The sequence below is a fragment of the Lacerta agilis genome, chromosome 1, assembly GCF_009819535.1.
Source record: "Lacerta agilis isolate rLacAgi1 chromosome 1, rLacAgi1.pri, whole genome shotgun sequence".
In the NCBI taxonomy this organism is placed as follows: Eukaryota; Metazoa; Chordata; class Lepidosauria; order Squamata; family Lacertidae; genus Lacerta; species Lacerta agilis.
The window spans coordinates 123,983,553-124,002,686 of NC_046312.1; the positions used below are offsets into that span (position 1 = coordinate 123,983,553).

General features: G+C 44.1%; 1 protein-coding gene across 1 annotated transcript in view; it reads left to right on the forward strand.

Moving 5' to 3' along the window:
• NBEAL1 (neurobeachin like 1) overlaps positions 1-19,134 on the forward strand; it is a 109,040-nt gene that overhangs the window by 32,935 nt on the left and 56,971 nt on the right. Inside the window, 11 exon segments of the mRNA XM_033169829.1 lie at positions 1,457-1,555; positions 3,490-4,070; position 4,897; positions 7,625-7,756; positions 10,553-10,646; positions 10,649-10,671; positions 11,854-12,097; positions 12,100-12,170; positions 13,934-13,969; positions 13,971-14,021; positions 15,261-15,350. Of these exon segments, the coding sequence (XP_033025720.1) occupies positions 1,457-1,555; positions 3,490-4,070; position 4,897; positions 7,625-7,756; positions 10,553-10,646; positions 10,649-10,671; positions 11,854-12,097; positions 12,100-12,170; positions 13,934-13,969; positions 13,971-14,021; positions 15,261-15,350 (1,422 nt within the window).

The window sequence follows — 19,134 nt, forward strand, 5'->3', positions numbered from 1 at the left end:
TTGGTGGTGGAGAGAAGTACCATTTTTAAAATGCCCCCCTACCTTAAAAACTCTGTACAGTTGAAACATCATCACTGAGGCAAAAGGGGCATAGTTAGAACATTTATCCCCAATATTGGAGTGTTCTGTTTGCAGAGATTTCTGTTGTTTTCACATGCTTTTCGAAGTAGCGTTGCTCACTTGTAGTCACAAGGGATTCTGTTCAAATTCCTGCTGTAAGGTCATAGAATCATAGAATCATAGAGTTGGAAGGGACCACAAGGGCCATCCAGTCCAACCCCCTGCCAAGCAGGAAACACCATCAAAGCATTCCTGACAGATGGCTGTCAAGCCTCCGCTTAAAGACCTCCAAAGAAGGAGACTCCACCACACTCCTTGGCAACAAATTCCACTGTCGAACAGCTCTTACTGTCAGGAAGTTCTTCCTAATGTTTAGGTGGAATCTTCTTTCTTGCAGTTTGAATCCATTGCCCCGTGTCCGCTTCTCTGGAGCAGCAGAAAACAGCCTTTCTCCCTCCTCTATATGACATCCTTTTATATATTTGAACATGGCTATCATATCACCCCTTAACCTTCTCTTCTCCAGGCTAAACATACCCAGTTCCCTAAGCCGTTCCTCATAAGGCATCGTTTCCAGGCCTTTGACCATTTTGGTTGCCCTCCTCTGGTTAGTTGTTCATGAGTAAGCAGGCAAAACTCCGAGTTTCCTTTAATAGTTTTGTTGTGCAAACTATGTACAGTGCAGAGCTAATAAGTTCATGTCTGTATCAAGCGTCGGCAGAATCTGGGAATGGCCCCTTCCGGTTCTGACCCCAACCGAAGAGCTTCGGTATACGGAAACCCCGCCTCCCATCCTTTCGTTTCACCCCTCGACGCCTTTGGGGCGCCGGAAGCTGCGCGTCTCCTTCAGCTAGGGGAGTGCAGGGTCTCTCCAGCATCCTCAGAGCCTTTTCCCTCCATACCTTGAAAAGCCTGCCCCTCCCCGCTGGAAGCCTCGCTGCTCCCTCTGCTGCCAGAGAAGGTGCTGCTGGTCAGGTGGGGCCGGGGCTCTCTGTAGCATCCTGAGGGCCCTTCCACCACCTTGCGCTGCGCTGGGGACAGTTCCCTGACACCTGCCTTTGTCTGCTGCACCTGTAGGCCCAAACTCAGTCAGCTTTTAACGGTGGATAGAACCGCCTGCGCAACCATGCATTTCACGGAGGAGAAGGCTGTTGGTTCACTATGTGGGCTGGATTTTGTTTTAGGATTGTGGAACATGATATCATTGCTCTTGGTTTTCATACTGGGGGTTGCGACCTAGATATCGTGGCCTGTTTTGCTCCAGATTGGGGGGGGGGAGCATACGGTTTACCTTGCCATTTGTATTGTTTGGTAGGATGATCTTCAGCTTAAAGAAACGTCCGTATCTTTGCAAACAGTATGCTGCTTATGTGCAATGTTAATTTTACCCCCTCAGGAAGTGTTTAAGGAGCGGATCGGTTATGCCCATATATTTGAGGTCCTAAAATCTATGGGTCAGCCGTCACGGGAACTGCTTGAAGAACTTTTGAATATGGTGAGACACCTGCTTGTTATGGGAATTTCTAAAATAGGGCCAGGCTGTAAAGTCGGTTGCAGCCAAAACAACGGAAGATTCTTGGTGGCAGAGCTTAACAGATTTACTGCAGCACAAGCTTTTTATGACCTAAAGTCCATTTTGTCCTATGCTTGAAACCATTTGCCACACACTCGCTACACACATGCATATACACATGTGAGTGTAGAGAAAACAAGGCAGTGTTAGGTTCATGGTGTCTCTTTGCAAAGTCAAAATGCACACAAAAGGAAACAGTGACCCATTCTTGTTTCTTATCATACATACATACGGCTGTAGATAGCAATGCCCCAGAGCCTTTTGATTTCATTTATACTTAATATTTGCTCCCTCTCCCTCTCCCCCCCCCTCTCTCTCTGTGTGTAATACACGCTCACATACAGTTGAAAATTCAAAAAATTAGAATAGCGTGGAAAGGTTCATTTCTTTCAGTAATTCAACTTAAAAGGTGAAACTAATATATGAGATAGGCTCATGACATGCAAAGCGAGATATGTCAAGCCTTTGTTTGTTATAATTGTGATGATTATGGCGTACAGCTGATGAGAACCCCAAATTAACAATTTCAACTTGGGGGTTTTCATCAGCTGTACGGCATAATCATCACAATTATAACAAACAAAGGCTTGACATATCTGTCAAGGAGTTTGGGTATAACCTTCGACGCCTCTCTTTCCATGGAGGCGCAGGTTGCAGCCACAGCAAAGGTGGCATTTTTCCATCTCCGCCGTATTAAGCAGTTGGCCCCCTACCTCTCTCGCCCTGATCTGGCCACAGTGATCCATGTGACGGTCACCTCCAGACTTGATTATTGTAACTCGCTCTATGCGGGGCTGCCCCTAAAGCTGCCCCAGAAACTCCAGCGGGTGCAGAATGCCGCGGCGAGGCTCCTCACAGGGTCTTTGCCGCGGGACCGCATTCATCCAGTGCTCTACCAGCTGTACTGGCTCCCGGTGGAGTACAGGGTTAGGTTTAAGGTGCTGGTTTTGACCTTTAAAGCCCTATGCGGCTTAGGACCCTCGTACCTAAGGGACCGCCTCTCCTGGTATGTCCCGTGTAGGACCTTAAGGTCCTCAAATAATAATCTTTTGGAGGTCCCGAGCAACAAAGATGCTAGGTTGGCCTCAACTAGGGCCAGGGCTTTCTCAGTATTGGCCCCGACTTGGTGGAACAGTCTATCACAAGAGACCAGGGCCCTGCGGGATTTGGCATCTTTCCGCAGGGCCTGCAAGACGGAGCTGTTCCACCTGGCCTTTGGGTTGGTTTCTGTTTGATATTTATGCTTCATTCTTTTATTGGTGGGTTATTTGAAAATGAGACTGCAGTTTTAATATTGAATTTTTAAATTTGTATTTTAATCTGTTATTTTAAATTGATTGTGTTATGTTTTTGCTGGAATTTTAATTAGTGTTAGCTGCCCTGAGCCCGGTTTTTGGCTGGGAAGGGCGGGGTATAAATAAAAACTACTTCTTCTTCTTCTTCTTCTTCTTCTTCTTCTTCTTCTTCTTCTTCTTCTTCAACTCCAGTAGCTAATGAAAACAATTGCTTACATAAATGGACTTTTCCATGATATTCTAATTTTTTTTGAGTTTCACCTGTTTATATTGTGGAAATGAGCTTTCATTTGCAAATAAACTACTGACCAATAATTTCTAGAGCCAAGTTGCTCTGTTTCAGCAGAAATCTTTGCGGCACTTGAAAGAGACGCCGGCTTTATGTTAGCATAAGCCCTTGTCTAGTGCCATCCTTTTGTGGCCTCCATGAAAATCACTGGCAGCCTTATGCCACGCAAAAAATCTGCTGGTCTTTCAGGTGCCACAAACTCCCCTGTTGCTGCTGCTGCCGCCGCTGTTCCCGTTAGCTTCTGGTAACCATTCCGTTTGCTTTCCACAAAGGCCATTGAAGGTGAGCACGCGTCTGTTGGGATGCTGGGCATCAGCAACGTCCAGCCCTTGTTGTTGTTGATCCAGTGGCTCCCGGAGCTCGAGTCGCACGACCTCCAGGTCTTCATCTCAAGCTTGCTGAAGCGAATTTGCTGCATCAACCGGCAGAGCCGGGCTGTCTGTGTCAATACGAACATGGTCAGCCGCATCGTGGAGACCCTCGGCCAACACACCCTGCTTCACGGAGCCTGCGCCGAGAACCTGATAGTCCTCTTGGGCTCTTTGGGGAGCCAGTCGATGAGCTCCGAAGAACTCCACCAGCTCATTAGGCTGCTGAGGACTAAGGACCCGAAACAGACGCACCCTTACGTTGTCCCGGTGATGCGCTCAATCCTTACGATGGCTCGGAAGCAGGGCCTGGATAGCGCCTTGCAGTATTTCGACCTCTCCCACAGCATGGCGGGAATTGCCGTCCCACCCATTCACAAGTGGCCGGGCTCTGCGTTTGCTTTCAGCGCTTGGCTATGCCTGGACCAAGAACAAACGACTCCAGGCGCCAGCGGCAAGGGGGCTAAGAGGAAGCAACTCTACAGGTATGGCAACTGCCGTGGCAGGAAAGGGGGAACCCCCCAGGGTGGATTTGATTTAAATCAAACTGATTTAAATCACAATTTAAATCACTAGTCAGTAAGGCTTGATTTAAATCACAGTTTTCTACACAAAGACTAATTCTTGCTGGTATAACTTTAATATGCAAGTAGATGAAGATTTTTAGAATATAAGAAGTAATATGTGATGTTATGAAGTTGTATTATTAATTATTACGAAGTAATATTTGGAATAGATTTGATGTAAAATAAGAAGTGAGGGATTATTTTGGAGTTAAAATAAGATTTTAAGAAGTATGTTCAGTTTAGATTCTTGAATGATTTAATTTTAGAGATGAGAAGTTGCTAAAGTAAATTAGATTTGGAACCAAAGGGGAGAAAACGGGGGAAGTCACCAAGTAGTGATTTGAAGAAGAAAAGTTTTTTTGTTTGTGTAAACAAGAATAAGAATTTTTGGTGTGTTTTGTTTTGTTGTGGTTCGATTGTGGGGTTTGTGTTTGTGTTTGTGTTGTGTAGGTGTTATATTGTTCTTTGTTTTGAAAAGACCAATAAATTCTTTTTTTTAAAAAAAGAAGATTTTTAGAATAACAACTTTTCATGTTAGTTTTTTATCCCCGGTTTAATAGGTTAATCATTCATATTTGGACAACTTTTTTGTTGTACTTAGGAAGGAGAAAAATAATCACTACCTTAATAATAACAATTTTTGAAGAACCCTGGTAATTTACAGAAGGTTTGGCTTCAAAGTACACACAGATTTTTTTCATTTTTTTAAAAAAAGGACCTTTAGGGGACGTTGATAGGAGCACAGTGTGGCAGTCATGTTGTTTTTAGGTGGCCTCCCCCGCAGAAAAATACTCTTTTTTTTCCTTTCCAAAGAATTCCAGTGATCTGTAACATACTGGAAGGGTGAGGGCATCACTGAGCCTTCGTTTCTTCCAACTGGCAATGGCCAGCCAGTCAGGATGCAGTTGTCTGCATAAAGAAGGGTGTTTGTGATCGGCACTTGGAATCCATCTATGCAGAATGTAGTTTTTGCTGGCTCTCATGCGTCGTTTTTATAGGGCACGCTGCGGAGAGTGACAGTAACTTGGTCTCTCTATGGAGATCTCTTGGGTAAAAGAAAATGTAAAGGACCCCTGGACAGCTAAGCCCAGTCAAAGGTGACTATGGGGTGCGGCGCTCATCTCGCTTTCAGGCCGAGGGAGCCGGCATTTGTCCGCCGACAGCTTTCTGGCTCATGTGGCCAGCAAGACTAAACCACTTCTGGCGCAACAGAAGCCAGAGCGCATGAAAATGCTGTTTTCCTTCCCGCCACAGTGGTGCCTATTTATCTACTTGCGCTGGCGTGCTTTTGAACTGCTAGGTTGGCAGGAGCTGGGACAGAGCAACAGGAGCTTATCCCGTTGTAGAGTTTCGAACCGCTGACCTTCTGATCGGCAAGCCCAAGAGGCTCAGTGGTTTAGAGCACAGCACCATTTCTTAGATTGCAAGGCCAATAGCAGCAAGGTCATTTGAACTTCCTTCCCTGCTTCTGTGCTCCTAATGCAGCCAAAATCCCCGCTTTTGGAAGCAAGGCGAGCTGGGAGGTCTTCTGTATTGCTGGTCTCGGGGTCCGGCCAGTTTGCATGTCATGAAATGGGGTTGTGCAAGGTCCGATGACGACATACCTGAGTCCTAAAAAGTCACTGAAACTGGTATATAATATAGTAACTTCTAAAAAGCATATAATTTCAGCTTGAAAAGTAAAGGGAATTTCCTGTTTGATTACGCTGAAATGAAATAGCCAGTGATTGTGTTAAGTACTACTGTAGATAGTAATATTTTTAAAAAACAACAACAAAACTTCACTGGCTATTTCATTTCATTGTAAAGTACTACTGTAGATAGTAATCTTTTTTTTTAAAACCACAACAAAAAAAACTGGCTGGAATAGATTAGTGACCCATTTTCATATTTTCTCTAACAACACTGCTGTTGTCTGTGCCTGGGATTTAACATAGTGTTGGTGAAGATTGCCACCTATTGAAATACATACTGTATTCAATTGACTGCGTATTTTAAAGAACAATTTCCCAAATAATCCCTGGCTTAAGTCTGCTTAATTTCCGAGGTTCAGCACAAAATGAAATGACCCTTGATGACCACTAGTGTTTAGAAAGGAGATCTGCATTCTCCCCACAGTGAAATTATAGACGAGCGGCCAGAGCTCAGTAGTAGAGTCATCTGGTGCAGTAGAAGGACACTGCCAGGTATTTAGAAGCATTAAACATCGCTAGATAACAGGAAGCATTTCAGTGGCTAGGTAGTTCAGTGCCGATTTAGCAGACTGCCTCGGCCTTTGAGAGTTTCTTGTTTGTGAAAGAGACTCAGTAGAAACAGTAGCCTATGTTCTTCTATGGTGCAATTTTAAAAACAGGTTTATAAGATCCTAATTTATCTCCTCGCTACTTTCTCTACATTTGGGGAACTCTGTTGAATTTTCTGTTTCAGTTTTGATGGCGGAGGGCAGATTTAAGATTACAGAAACTATAGCTAACGTTTCTCACTGCAGCCATCAAAACAAGGCAGCGAGCGATAAAGGCATAGCTGTCAACTTTTCCCTTTTTTAAAGGGAAATTCCCTTATTCCGAATAGGATTCCTCACAAGAAAAGGGAAAAGTTGACAGCTACAGGTGAAACTTGAAAAATTAGAACACCGTGGAAAGGTTCATTTCTTTCAGTAATTCAACTTAAAAGGTGAAACTAATATATGAGATAGACTCATGACATGCAAAGCGAGATATGTCAAGCCTTTGTTATAATTGTGATGATTATGGCGTACAGCTGATGAGAACCCCAAATTAACAACTTTGGGGTTTTCATCAGTTGTACGCCATAATCATCACAATTATAACAAATAAAGGCTTGACATATCTTGCTTTGCATGTCATGAGTCTATCTCATATACTAAACTCCATTGGCTAATGAAAACAATTGCTTACATAAATGGACTTTTCCACAATATTCTAATTTTTCGAGTTTCACCTGTATGTAAAGGGAAGATAAGTTCTGAGTCAAGACTGTCTGTATTCTCAAACTATTTTTGATTGTAGATTTTCGTATCCTTTTATTTAAAAGGTGCAATCTTTGGGGATGTATATTGTATTTACCCCCTCTTCTGTGGCTGTCTTGATAACCTTTACCTGATGTTTATGGTCCGTAGAAGACGTAAACTAAGCTACCTATAGAATTTCAGACAGCCTCAGTTAAACAGCATTTTGCGTAGCTCTGCTAGGAAAGAGCTCCTCCCAGAAGTGGTTCCATGCTGAAATTGGTAGAATCAAAATGGCATGGTCTGCCTGGAAAGAAAAATACACCCGGGTCTAAGATTGCCCTTCCGTCTGAATGAATCAGCCTAGCTTCAAAGGAGCCTGGGGGCCAACACCTGTTTGGAGACAATTATAACTCATTGCAAAAGAAATGTTTATTATCATCTGCCAATGTGTGCACCTGAAGAGCTGACCAAATTCATTAAATATATACATATATATCTGTAGCTTTTTACAGGCAATGGAACGGGTTTTGAGGCGTTTATTACCTGTTCAGGAATGCTAGTGGTTGCCGTGTGTACGAAGAAGGAATATGCGACTGTGATGCTGTCGGATCATTGCTTCTGTGATTCTCTCTGGGTAAGAGTGACTGTTTCAGCTGACCTTGTTGTAATGCAATAGGACCCTTTAAAAAGTGGGCTTGGCTCTCTGTTGGTAGGCACTGGGAATTCCCAGTCAGGATAAGATAATTGGCCTATTTCAGATGACTGGATTTTGGGTTAATGCACAAGACCTTTCCCCAGATTCTCCATCTTCACGCCATCCCTTCCTATGTTATTGGCATAGTGCAAGCATGTCCAACAGGTAGAAGCTGAAAGAACTGTGGCTCCCCCCCAAAAAGCTCAACATTTTACTGTCCCCCTGGAAAAACTCAACAACCTTGACCCAAACACCCCCAAAATGGACCTTCCTCCTTCCTAAAAAAAAGCTCAACAACTTTGACCTGAAACCCCCACTTGCCAGTTTTTAACTCTGTGAGTAGATCGCAGTCTCTTGGGAGTTGGCTGCCCCTGAGCAATTAAACCCATCAATCTTCAATTAACCATAGTTCCCAACAATGTCCAAATGGGAAAACTATGATCATTGGGTTTGGTGCAACATAAACCAACTTCAAACCATGTTTTGAGATGCTGACCTGCTCCAGACTTCTCCTGGCTCAGATGTAACAGGAAACCATGGTTTGTTGTAGCTTGCCAATAAAGGAGTAGGGAAGGCACTGCCTGTGTGGAATAGAATAGCATTTGTTGTTTATTCCGTAGTTGAAGACTCCACGTATGGACACAAAACTAATTCATATCTTGCCTTCTTAAGCAAAGATATTATCGTTTGAAGGCAATCATGTTGGAAAAGTGGGGAAACCTGTGGAAAAGAGATAGTAAACTGACCCCAAACTATGATATTAAAGAGAATCTTCTAAAAATGCAATTTAGATGGCACTTGACACCTGTCAAGTTGGCCAAAATGTATAAAAATGTAACTAACCAATGTTGGCGATGTAAGACAGAAGTAGGGACCTACTTGCATATGTGGTGGTTTTGCAAGGAAATTAAAGTATTCTGGGAGATGGTGTATAAAGAGTTAAAAATAATAATCAAATATCCATTCAAGAAGAGTGTGGAGACTTTCCTATTAGGAATGGTGGATAGTGAATTCCAGCCAAAAGATAGACATATAATCATGTACGCCACGGTCTCGGCGAGGCTATTGATAGCCAAGAATTGGAAATCTCAAATAATACCAGAAAAGGGGGATTGGCAGTTAAAATTGTTAACATATTATAATTTGGCATTAAAATACGAAGAATTAAAAGGAATAAGCAATTCAGAAAGAGAGAGAAATTGGAAACTATTAAAGGATTATTTCAAATTATATGTAGGAAAAACCGACCTCCTGGCAGATTGGTAAAGGCCCAAACAATTGAGATAAAAGGGAATATGAATAGAGGAAAGATCATGCGGACAGACGAAAGAACGATACAAAGGCAGTGATGGGTATGCTGAGAAGTAACGGGTGGGGAGGGAGGGAGGGAACTTAGAGAGGGGAGGGAAGGGGAGGGAAGGGAAGAGGGGATAATTGGAATGTATATGACACCTTGTAACATGTTCAGATTTTGCAACTTGTTTGGATATGCAAAGGGTTTTTTTATTACGATTTTCTCTTTTTTAAAATTTTGTAATGGGTTGGAATGAAATAAAGTTTATTATAGAAAAAAAGAAGGCAATCATGATGTAAAAATGTTACCACGTCCTTGCCATCCCCAATCACTAATCCAGTCTGTACAAAATAAAAAATAAAAAAATTCTTTCCAGTAGCACCTTAGAGACCAACTAAGTTTGTTCTTGGTATGAGCTTTCGTGTGCATGCACACTTCTTCAGATACACTGAAACAGAAGTCACCAGACCCTTATATATAGTGAGAGAGTGGGGAGGGGCGGGTTATTACTCAGAAGGGTGGTGGGAATGGGGATTGACTGATAGGTGTGGAAAACCTGTTGACGACTGTTAACGACTGCAATTGGTCTTACAGGAAAAGGCAAGGGGTGAAATGGCTAAAGATAGCTTTGTCATGTATAATGAGATAAGAATCCAATGTCTTTGTTCAGACCAGGTCTCTCCATGGTTTTAAGTTTGGTAATTAGTTGTAATTCAACAACTTCTCTTTCCAGTCTGTTTCTGAAATTCCTTTGTAGTAAGACAGCTACTTTGAGATCTTGTATAGAATGTCCTGGGAGACCGAAGTGTTCTACTGGTTTCTCTGTCTTGTGATTCCTGATATCAGATTTATGTCCATTTATCCTTTGGCATAGGGTTTGGCCTGTTTGTCCAATATAGAGAGCTGAAGGGCACTGTTGGCATTTGATGGCATACACAATGTTAGAAGATGAGCAATTAAATAGTCCAGAGATGGTAGGTTTGATGTTGTTGGGGCCAGTCTGTGTAGGTCACAATTTGGGATGTCTGACTGTTGTTAAATCTGATCAATATGAACTCATGGAGGCTCCTAAACTTTATTGCATTTCTTAGGTTTAATCGGTTCTCTAAAGGGTGCTTAGATGTAGCAACAGTCGTGGGTATAGGAAAGGTGAGAGGAATTGACCATGGTAGAGTAGAGATGCAAAACTTACCCCCCAGAGAGGATTATGTCTCTCTCAGACCAATGAGTCTGTTCCTAGTGATCTGATAAGTAATCTACTGCAATTGTTTATTTTATTTCTTTCATGGTGTTTGGAGATGGATGCATATAGATAGATAGATAGATAGATAGATAGATAGAGAAATGTTCCGGGGTGCAAAATCTAGCAACAATTAGCCACTTGCAACTCTTCCATAGAATTAATGATGATGCCTAAACAATATTATCAATTTTTAAAACAGCACAACATAAGCATTGTTCATATGCCTGGGAAGAGGCCCTTTGGTCAAAGCCTTGTATATATTTATGTGAATGGACAGCAGAAGATCTCGGCGCCCTCAGATTTCCTGCCATGAATGAAGTAAGTCTGTGCTTTATCACACCTCACTTCCCCCCTGCATAGAATATGGACCTTTAGCTTTAATTTTGATGCATAGAGGGGGGGGGGGAACAACAACTATGCAACAAGTGAGTTTGTCACATCAGCTTTTGCTTACCGACTGTGGTCGCCTCTAAACTGGATAGCCAAGGAAGATTCTCCGAAATGATCAGCAGGTTCTGAAATTGGTAGTGAGATTATTAACTGAGACCTGTAAAGAGTAATACCCAGATAATTATACTGGTTTCCAATAGGTCGTCAGGCTCAATGACCACGGGTCAATTTACCTTTACCTTTTACCTGTCAGACTCAACTCAAATCTTGTGGCATTCTGCTCACGGAAGACTTGTTTCTTTTTCTTTTCTTTTTTCCCCCTTCTTCAAATGCTTTATTAGATCCAAAACAGTATAACGAAAACAACCAGTGGATATTAAAGACAAAATAAAAAATAAACAGCCATTCATTCCTTGATTGATACTTACCGTATTTTTCGCTCCATAAGACTCACTTTATTCCCTCCTGAAAGTAGGGGAATGTCTGTGCGTCTTATGGAGCGAATGCATGGTCCCTGGGGCTGAATTGCCTAGGGCCAAAAGCAGACCGTGCTCTTTTCCTTTTTTTTTTACAAAAAGAGAAGGGGGTGTTGAAAGGAAGCCGCTGAACAGCTGTTCAGCAAGTGATGGGGAGAGAGATAAGGCTCCCTTTCCCTTCCCGCCCCCTTGCCCAGGCCTCCATTGTTGAATGCAGAATGAGAGTACTCAAACATTTTTTTTAAGAAAAAAAAGCACCGCACATAATAAATGTGTGTTTCTATGTGTACATATACCTATATGAAATTTTATTAAATATATTTTACCCTGCCTTTGTGTTAAAATGCTTAAGGCAGCTTACAATCATTTAAAAGACAACTTAAAAAAAAAAAACAAGAAACAAAAGCCGTGGCTCATAACCATAAGCAAGAGGCAGGAGATAAAACAATTTGAAATTAGCATGCCAAGGAGATTAAAGGTAACACTTGAGAGGCCAAATGTTTTGTCAAAAGACTGAGATCTTCACGCAGTGATACTTTGGCCCTTTACGGCTGTCTGTTTGTATGTGCATTAAATTTACTAATTTGTGATGTGTTGTTTTTTTTTTTTTTGCCACATGGGGGAAATTCTCCAGTCTTTTACTTCATGCTGCATTGGTTCTGCTGGTCAAAGGACAACTACTCCACCGCCATCCCAGATCCCAGATCCGCCTTTCTCATCCCCTGCTCTGCCCCATCGGACGTCGCTCGGTGGTATCCTTAGCCCAGGCAGCTGGAGTGGGCTGCTGGGCAAGCCAGAACACATCACTAAGCTGATCTCAGCAGGAACGCAGGACAGCGAGTGGGGATCCCCTACCTCTCTCGAAGGCCAGCTTGGATCATTATTATATTTCATGAAGCATTGCAGCCTACTCATGTGAAAGCGTTGTATTTGGCAGGTGAGCACTCCGAAGTGCAGTTTGGTTTTTCAATTTAAAATTTTACAGAGATATATCAAACATAAATGACCAAAAACAAGATTCCAAGGAATCTGCTGGACTTCCATCCTCCCCTTTGTGGGTCCTGTTATTAATTATTTCCTTCTGCATCTTGTTACAATAGTCCAAATCTTTTATATCTCTATTGTATCCATAATTCACCCTTAAACTACAAATGATATTCCAATTCTACTAACATTTTAACTGTTACAATGGTCTTTAGATAAGTTATAAATTTTCCCCATTCCTTATTACAATTTTGGTCTTCCTGATTTCTGATTCTTCCGGTCATTTGAGCCATTTCACCATAGTCCATCACTTCATCTGCCATTCTTCTCTGGTAGGGACTATGTAATCTTTCCATCTCTGGAAGTGCAGTTTACTTTGAGTATTTTGACCCCTCTTCTGTTGCTGTTAGTTTCAGTCTGCCTAGGAATCTCTTTTGTTTCCAGTTGCTATGGTCTATTATTAATAATAATAATAAATTAAATTTTTATACTGCCCTTCATCTGAGGATCACAGTGCTGTTTACAAGGCTCTGAACTGACATAGTTGCTTCCTCTGTCTAGTCCCTGCTTTATAAAGGTTAATTTGCCCCAATTTAGTCTGATTTCCCCCCGCTACCTTCTTCTTTTTTTGCTAACTTTATCTCTCACGGAAATATGTGTTCATAAACACATGCACGCACTTCTGCGATTCGCCCTTGCTTTTCTCCTGTGCTTCATAACTAGCTTCACACTCATATTACAAATGGAACTCTGTTTACGCTTTAGCCGTGATTGTCATCTCTGCCAATAAAAGACTGAGTACAGTAAAGTTGGCAAATGGAATGGGCATCTGTATTACTATCCCATTAAGTACCACTGAGCCTCTTGGGCTTGCCAATCAGAAGGTTGGCGGTTCGAATCCCCCCCCGCGACAGAGTGAGCTCCCGTTGCTCTGTCCCAGCTCCTGCCAACCTAGCAGTTCGAAAGCACGCCGGCGCAAGTAGATAAATAGGTACCGCTGCAGCGGGAAGGTAAACGGCATTTCCGTGCACTCTGGTTTCCGTCACAGTGTCCCGTTGCGCCAGAAGCGGTTTAATCATGCTGGCCACTTGACCCGGAAAGCTGTCTGCAGATAAACGCCGCTCCTTCGGCCTGAAAGCGAGATGAGCGCTGCAACTCCATAGTCGCCTTTGACTGGTCTTAACCGCCCAGGGGTCCTTTGCCTTTACCTTTTACTTAGGTGTGAACCATCCTGGTGACAAATGCCACAAATGAAATAGTTGCTTTAATTTAGAGAACTAGTTCCATGTTTCACCAAGGAAACTGAAAGGGGAACGGTATTATTTATTTGAAAACCCACGTGTCATTCCCCCACCCCACTGCCCTTCTCTTCTGTTTTCATCTGCATCCAGGCAGCCATATATTTTGTCTGGTCTAGCTTCATGCCGCTTGTTACATACATGCTATGGGGCCAGTGCCCCAGAGAGAGAGATGAGCTTCAACATTTGCTTTGGAAGAAACATCTAGCCAGACTGGAGGAACAGGGAGGGTGTTGTGTGTGGAAATGATCATGAGATGTGAGACACATTGAGATGTGCCTTCAGCTCTCTCGATAGGCAGTGTGCACGGCAGCTTTCCTCCTTCACATGGATCTCTCTTGCTAGGTTGGGGAGTAGGTGTTGAGTCAGGCTGTCACTGCAAATGTTAAACCTATTGTGGCTTTTTGTGTCGTCGTCCCCAATATTTTGAAGGTCCGAACCTGCTTAACTCCATGGAAATCTCAAGACCTCCGAAGCAGCCGATTTGCCCAGTAAAATGCTTCTTCATTATACTCCCAAGGTAGGAACTCCATTCTCTTGTAGTTTTGCTTTGATGGCCTTAAAAGAGGATTATAAAAATATGGTGAGGATACCACCAGCTTAGCCATGATAATTAAGCACAATTTCTGTACAGTGTTACCTTGGGTTCTCAAACGCCTTGGGACCTCAAACAACTTGGAACCCAAACACTGCAAACCCGGAAGTACTGTATTTTCGTTCCATAAGACGCACTTTTTTCCTTCTAAAAAGTAAGGGAAATATCTGTGCGTCTTATGGAGCGAATGGTGGTCCCTGGAGCTGAATTGCCCAGGGGCCAAAACAGGATCATGCTTTTTATTTTACAAAGAGAAAGGGGTGTGGAAAGGACCCCGCTCAGCAGCTGATCAGCAAGAGATCGGGAGAGAGATAAGAGTCCCGGCTTCCTTCAGCCCCACCCCCTTGCCCCGCCCTCCATTGTTGAATGTGCTGCAGAGGGAGGTTGTTTGTTTCCACAGTGACATGTGACTGGCTGATTAGATTATCTGTCTGGAAACTGTAGAAATGGCTGCCTTTCCTTAGCAGCTGCAGAAATGTGAGTTAAACCCCATAAAAACGGGGCTTTTCCTCTTTGCTTTTCCCCCTTTGCAAAAAAGCTGCAAACTTTTAGCTGATCCTCAAAAAAACCCAGGGCTTTTAGAGGAGGAAAACCAGATTTTTTTTTCTTGTTTCATCCTAAAAACGAGGTGCGCCCTATGGTCCGGTGCGCCCTATGGAGCGAAAAATGCGGTGATTGTTCTGGTCTGCGAACTTTTTTCAGAAGCCGAATGTGCTCTGTTTTGAGTGTTACGCTTCCAATATGAATGGCACACTTCCGTTTGAGTGTTACGCTGAGGTCTGTCTGTTTTTGCTATTTATTTGGCATTTTTGTCTCTCTCTCTCTTTGTTTTGTTTTTGTGACTGTGTGGAACCCAGTTCAGCTGATTGATTGTGTGACTGCAGTACATTGTTCATTGCTTTCATTTTACGGATCAGCGGTCTCGTTAGATAGTAAAATTCATGTTAAATTGCTGTTTTAGGGGGTTGCTTTTAAAAGTCTGGGACGGAATTAATTCATTTGCGTTACTTTCTATCGGAAAGCGCGCCTTGGTTTTGGAACGCTTTGGTTTTGGAACGGACTTCCGGGACGTATTAGGTTTGAGAACCAAGGTACCACACTGTACTGCGTCTGAGCTTATTTGTTAAAGAGTGCCTAGCTCATTTTCTCCTATTTTTCGGACAGGCTTGCAGAAGCCCAATATGCCTTGACCTTTCCCCCAATCTTCTACATGGAAGGCTAACAGGGAACAAAGTAGTGAACTGGGACATCAAGGTAAACATCTCCAGTGGGCTTGTAATGACTATGGGATTCCATAAGGGTCTGATATATTATGTGTATGAGAAATGATCACCCAATTTAACAACGTTTTGGGGGAGCCAGTGGTCTCAATCCTCTCTCTCACTCTGTGTGTGTGTGTGTGTGTGTTTCTAAGACCAAAGAAGGGATGGGGGAGAGTAGATGGGAAGCGCGAAAAACTTGGCAGGGGAGATTAGTAGAGATACCTTGGAGTGCTTTACAAAGGGTGATGTTGTGGGATGTAACACAGAGCAGTCAAAACACAACATTGCTAGAGTGGACATGAAGGTGTCTCAGTCCCCCAGCCTTAACTTCCTGTTTACCTGGACTGAGACAACTTCCTTATGTAACTGAAGTAAGTGTGGTCTCACCTGGGAACAAGATCCCTAGACCAGTCACCATTTTGCCTCGTCTCTTGAAGAAGCAGGATGCTCTCTTGGCTTGCAGCTGAGAGGAGCACAGGTGAAGCCTGTTCCCCTATGGAATCAGCTTCACTACATGTAAATACATTTATCTAAGCTCTCTGCCTCTCTGAGCCTGTACTATATCTCAGGATGCCTGTAAGTAAACTCTTTTATATCTCATAAACAGTACTGTGTTGTATCTTTACTTTTAAGAGGGAAGAAGGGGAATATACCAGGAATATATATTTCTTATAGAGGCTTTAGCAAGCCTGTGCAACCATTTTCTGCTGTGCTTTAGAAAGGGAATGGAACTCTGCCAAGTTTGGAGCTTGTTAACTCAAGCAGGAATGAGATAGATAAGTTAATATATACTCATCCACACTCCTAAGCATTCCCACAGATGTCAGGGATTGCCGGCTCCTCGCGAGGAGAGGGAGAGGAGAGGCCGTACTCGGGAGGAGAGCCGGCGCAAGGGTATTCCTTGGGAGGAACAAGGGGAGAGAGGTCCTCCTCTCGAGGAAAAGAGGGACAGGAGGACTACTCGAGAGGAGGGGCTGGTTGGAGGTCCTGCTCGAGAGGAGGACTGGGAGAGCAGCTTTTCGCGAGAGGAGGGCTCTCTACGCTACAGGGAACCCCAGCCGCTTCTGTCGACAGACTCCTCCTCCTCTTCTAGCTCGCCCAAGGGAGGGGGAGCTGCGAAGGCTTGGAGACTCTGGGCAAAGACCAGCACCGCCAGCCAGAGAGGATCTGAGGAAGAACGGCCGCTTCCGGCACCAGCACAGCATCGGGGGTTCAGGGGGCACCACAGACGTCGTTTTAGGGTGCCGAGACTTTGGTGTTGGGCGGCAAACAGGAGAGGGGCACTTCCGGATTCTGAAAGTGACTGAGCTAGCTCTACACTGTAAATAGTTACGCACAATAAATAGCCTTAGCTACTGAAGGCTCTGTCGTTACTCATGAACAGCACTTGGGAAGATCCTGACAGATACATAAAGTCTTGACACTTTCATAGCAATGCAATCCTATGCAGGTCTGTTTAGAAATAAGTCTTACTGTGTGTGTAAAGAATTGTGAGTTTCCAAAGGCAAGTCTGAAGCGCAACTTTCCGCAGTCACAGTGAACAGGAAGAGCATGCGTTGCCTCTTGACATCTGGGTTGTAGATTCTCCCAACTGGGGGCGGGTGGCGCTGTGGTCTAAACCACTGAGTCTTTTGGGCTTGCCGATCAAAAGGTTGGCAGTTCGAATCCCTGCGACGGGGTGAGCTCCCATTGCCTTATCCCAGCTTTCTGTCAACTTAGCAGTTTGAAAGCACGCCATTGCGAGTAGATAAATAGGTGCTGCTGCGGCGAGAAGGTAAACAGTGTTTCTGTGTGCTCCGGTTTCCGTCACGGTGTCCTGTTGCTCCAGAAGCGGTTTAGTCATGCTGGCCACATGACCCGGAAAAGCTGTCTGTGGACAAACGGCGGCTCCCTTGGCTTGAAAGTCAGATGAGCGCCTTTGACTGGACTGTCCAGGGTTCCTTTACCTTTACCTAGATTCTCCCAAATGTGCAGAGGATAGGTGTTGCATCAGCCCTGCCATATAGCCCAATGGACGGTTAAGAAGTTAATTTATTAACCTGTAAAGTGCATGGCAGTTCCAGGATCTTCTGGAAGTAGGTTTTATATGAGAGAAACTGAAGGGGACACAGTTGAGGTGGAGACAAAAACTGCTTCTCGCTCTACATTACGGGGACCAAGGTGGCATGAGAAGGGGGGGGGGCAAATTTTGCCCCTGCTTCCATGGCATCCCCACTTTCAGCCCCATACATTTCCCCCAAATAAACCCAATGTCTTTAGGAAAGCAGGGTGCAGTGTGATTTGCTATTAACCTTGGCATCTATATAGTAGTTGCAACTTGTTTCAGAAACTCCCTGCCAAGAATCCCAATTCACTTACTGTAAGGTTCTTAGTTAGTTGCTCATGAGTAAGCAGCCAGGACTCCGCTGATTCCTTTAAAGATTTTATCGTGCAAACTGTGTACAGTGCAGAGCTAAAAAGTTCATGTCTGTATCAAGCGGTGTCAGAATCCGGGAATGGCCCCTTCCGGTTCTGACCCCAACAAAAGAGCTTAGGGATACGAAAACCCCGCCTTCCATCCTTTCGTTTCACCCCACGACGCCTTTGGGGCGACGGAAATTGCCTTCTCCCTGTATCGCCCTTGGGACTGTGGGAGTGCTGGGACTCTCTTGCACCCCCAGAGCCTCGACTCCCTTTCCCCTGAGAAAACCCCCCTCCTTGCTGGATCTCTCGCCACTCCTCTCCCTGCCAGAGGAGGTGCTGCTGGCAAGGCGGGACTGGGGCTCTCTGTAGCATCCGGAGAGCCCTTCCACCACCTTGCGCTGCGTCGGGGACAGTTCCCTGACACTTACACTCACAGATCTTTACCAAAGCTCTTGTTGTCGATTTCAAAACATTGACTGCATATAGCTCTTTGTAACGAATCGGATCTAAGTTAAAGGATTTTCAGAAACCCACGTTTGAGTGGCAGATATCCTATGGGAGGCAGGACATTCCGCTCTTTAAAAAAGGAGGGAACAGCCATTAGAGTTGAGGAGTGGTGACTGGAAGAAGGAGGGCGTGGGCCAGGATAGTTGTGGGTAGGTTAGGATATGTTGAAGATGTGTATATGATGCTGAAAGGAAGAGTTTACACTAAGCTTATAAACCATTACTGAAACCGTTATGTTCTGAAAGAAATAAAGACCTCTTATTGTTGAGCTAAGAAAATATCGTCGTTCATTTGGTCCAGCGAGCTATGTATGCTCATGAGGAGGTGAACTCAGGGAAAGGACAAAACTGACCTGCAGGGTGATAGTTTGTGTCTTGGAGTTCCCTCAGGAGGGGCTAGTAGGCGGAAACCCTGGTATTGCCACAGAGTTGCTAAGAGGGCTTTGTTGTTGTTCAGTCGTTCAGTCGTGTCGACTCTTCGTGACCCCATGGACCAGAGCACGCCAGGCACGCCTATCCTTCACTGCCTCCCGCAGTTTGGCCAAACTCATGTTAGTAGCTTCGAGAACACTGTCCAACCATCTCATCCTCTGTCGTCCCCTTCTCCTTGTGCCCTCCATCTTTCCCAACATCAGGGTCTTTTCTAGGGAGTCTTCTCTTCTCATGAGGTGGCCAAAGTACTGGAGCCTCAACTTCAGGATCTGTCCTTCTAGTGAGCACTCAGGGCTGATTTCTTTGAGAATGGATAGGTTTGATCTTCTTGCAGTCCATGGGACTCTCAAGAGTCTCCTCCAGCACCATAATTCAAAAGCATCAATTCTTCGGCGATCAGCTTAGGGCTTAGCTAACTGATATAGCGAGGGATCT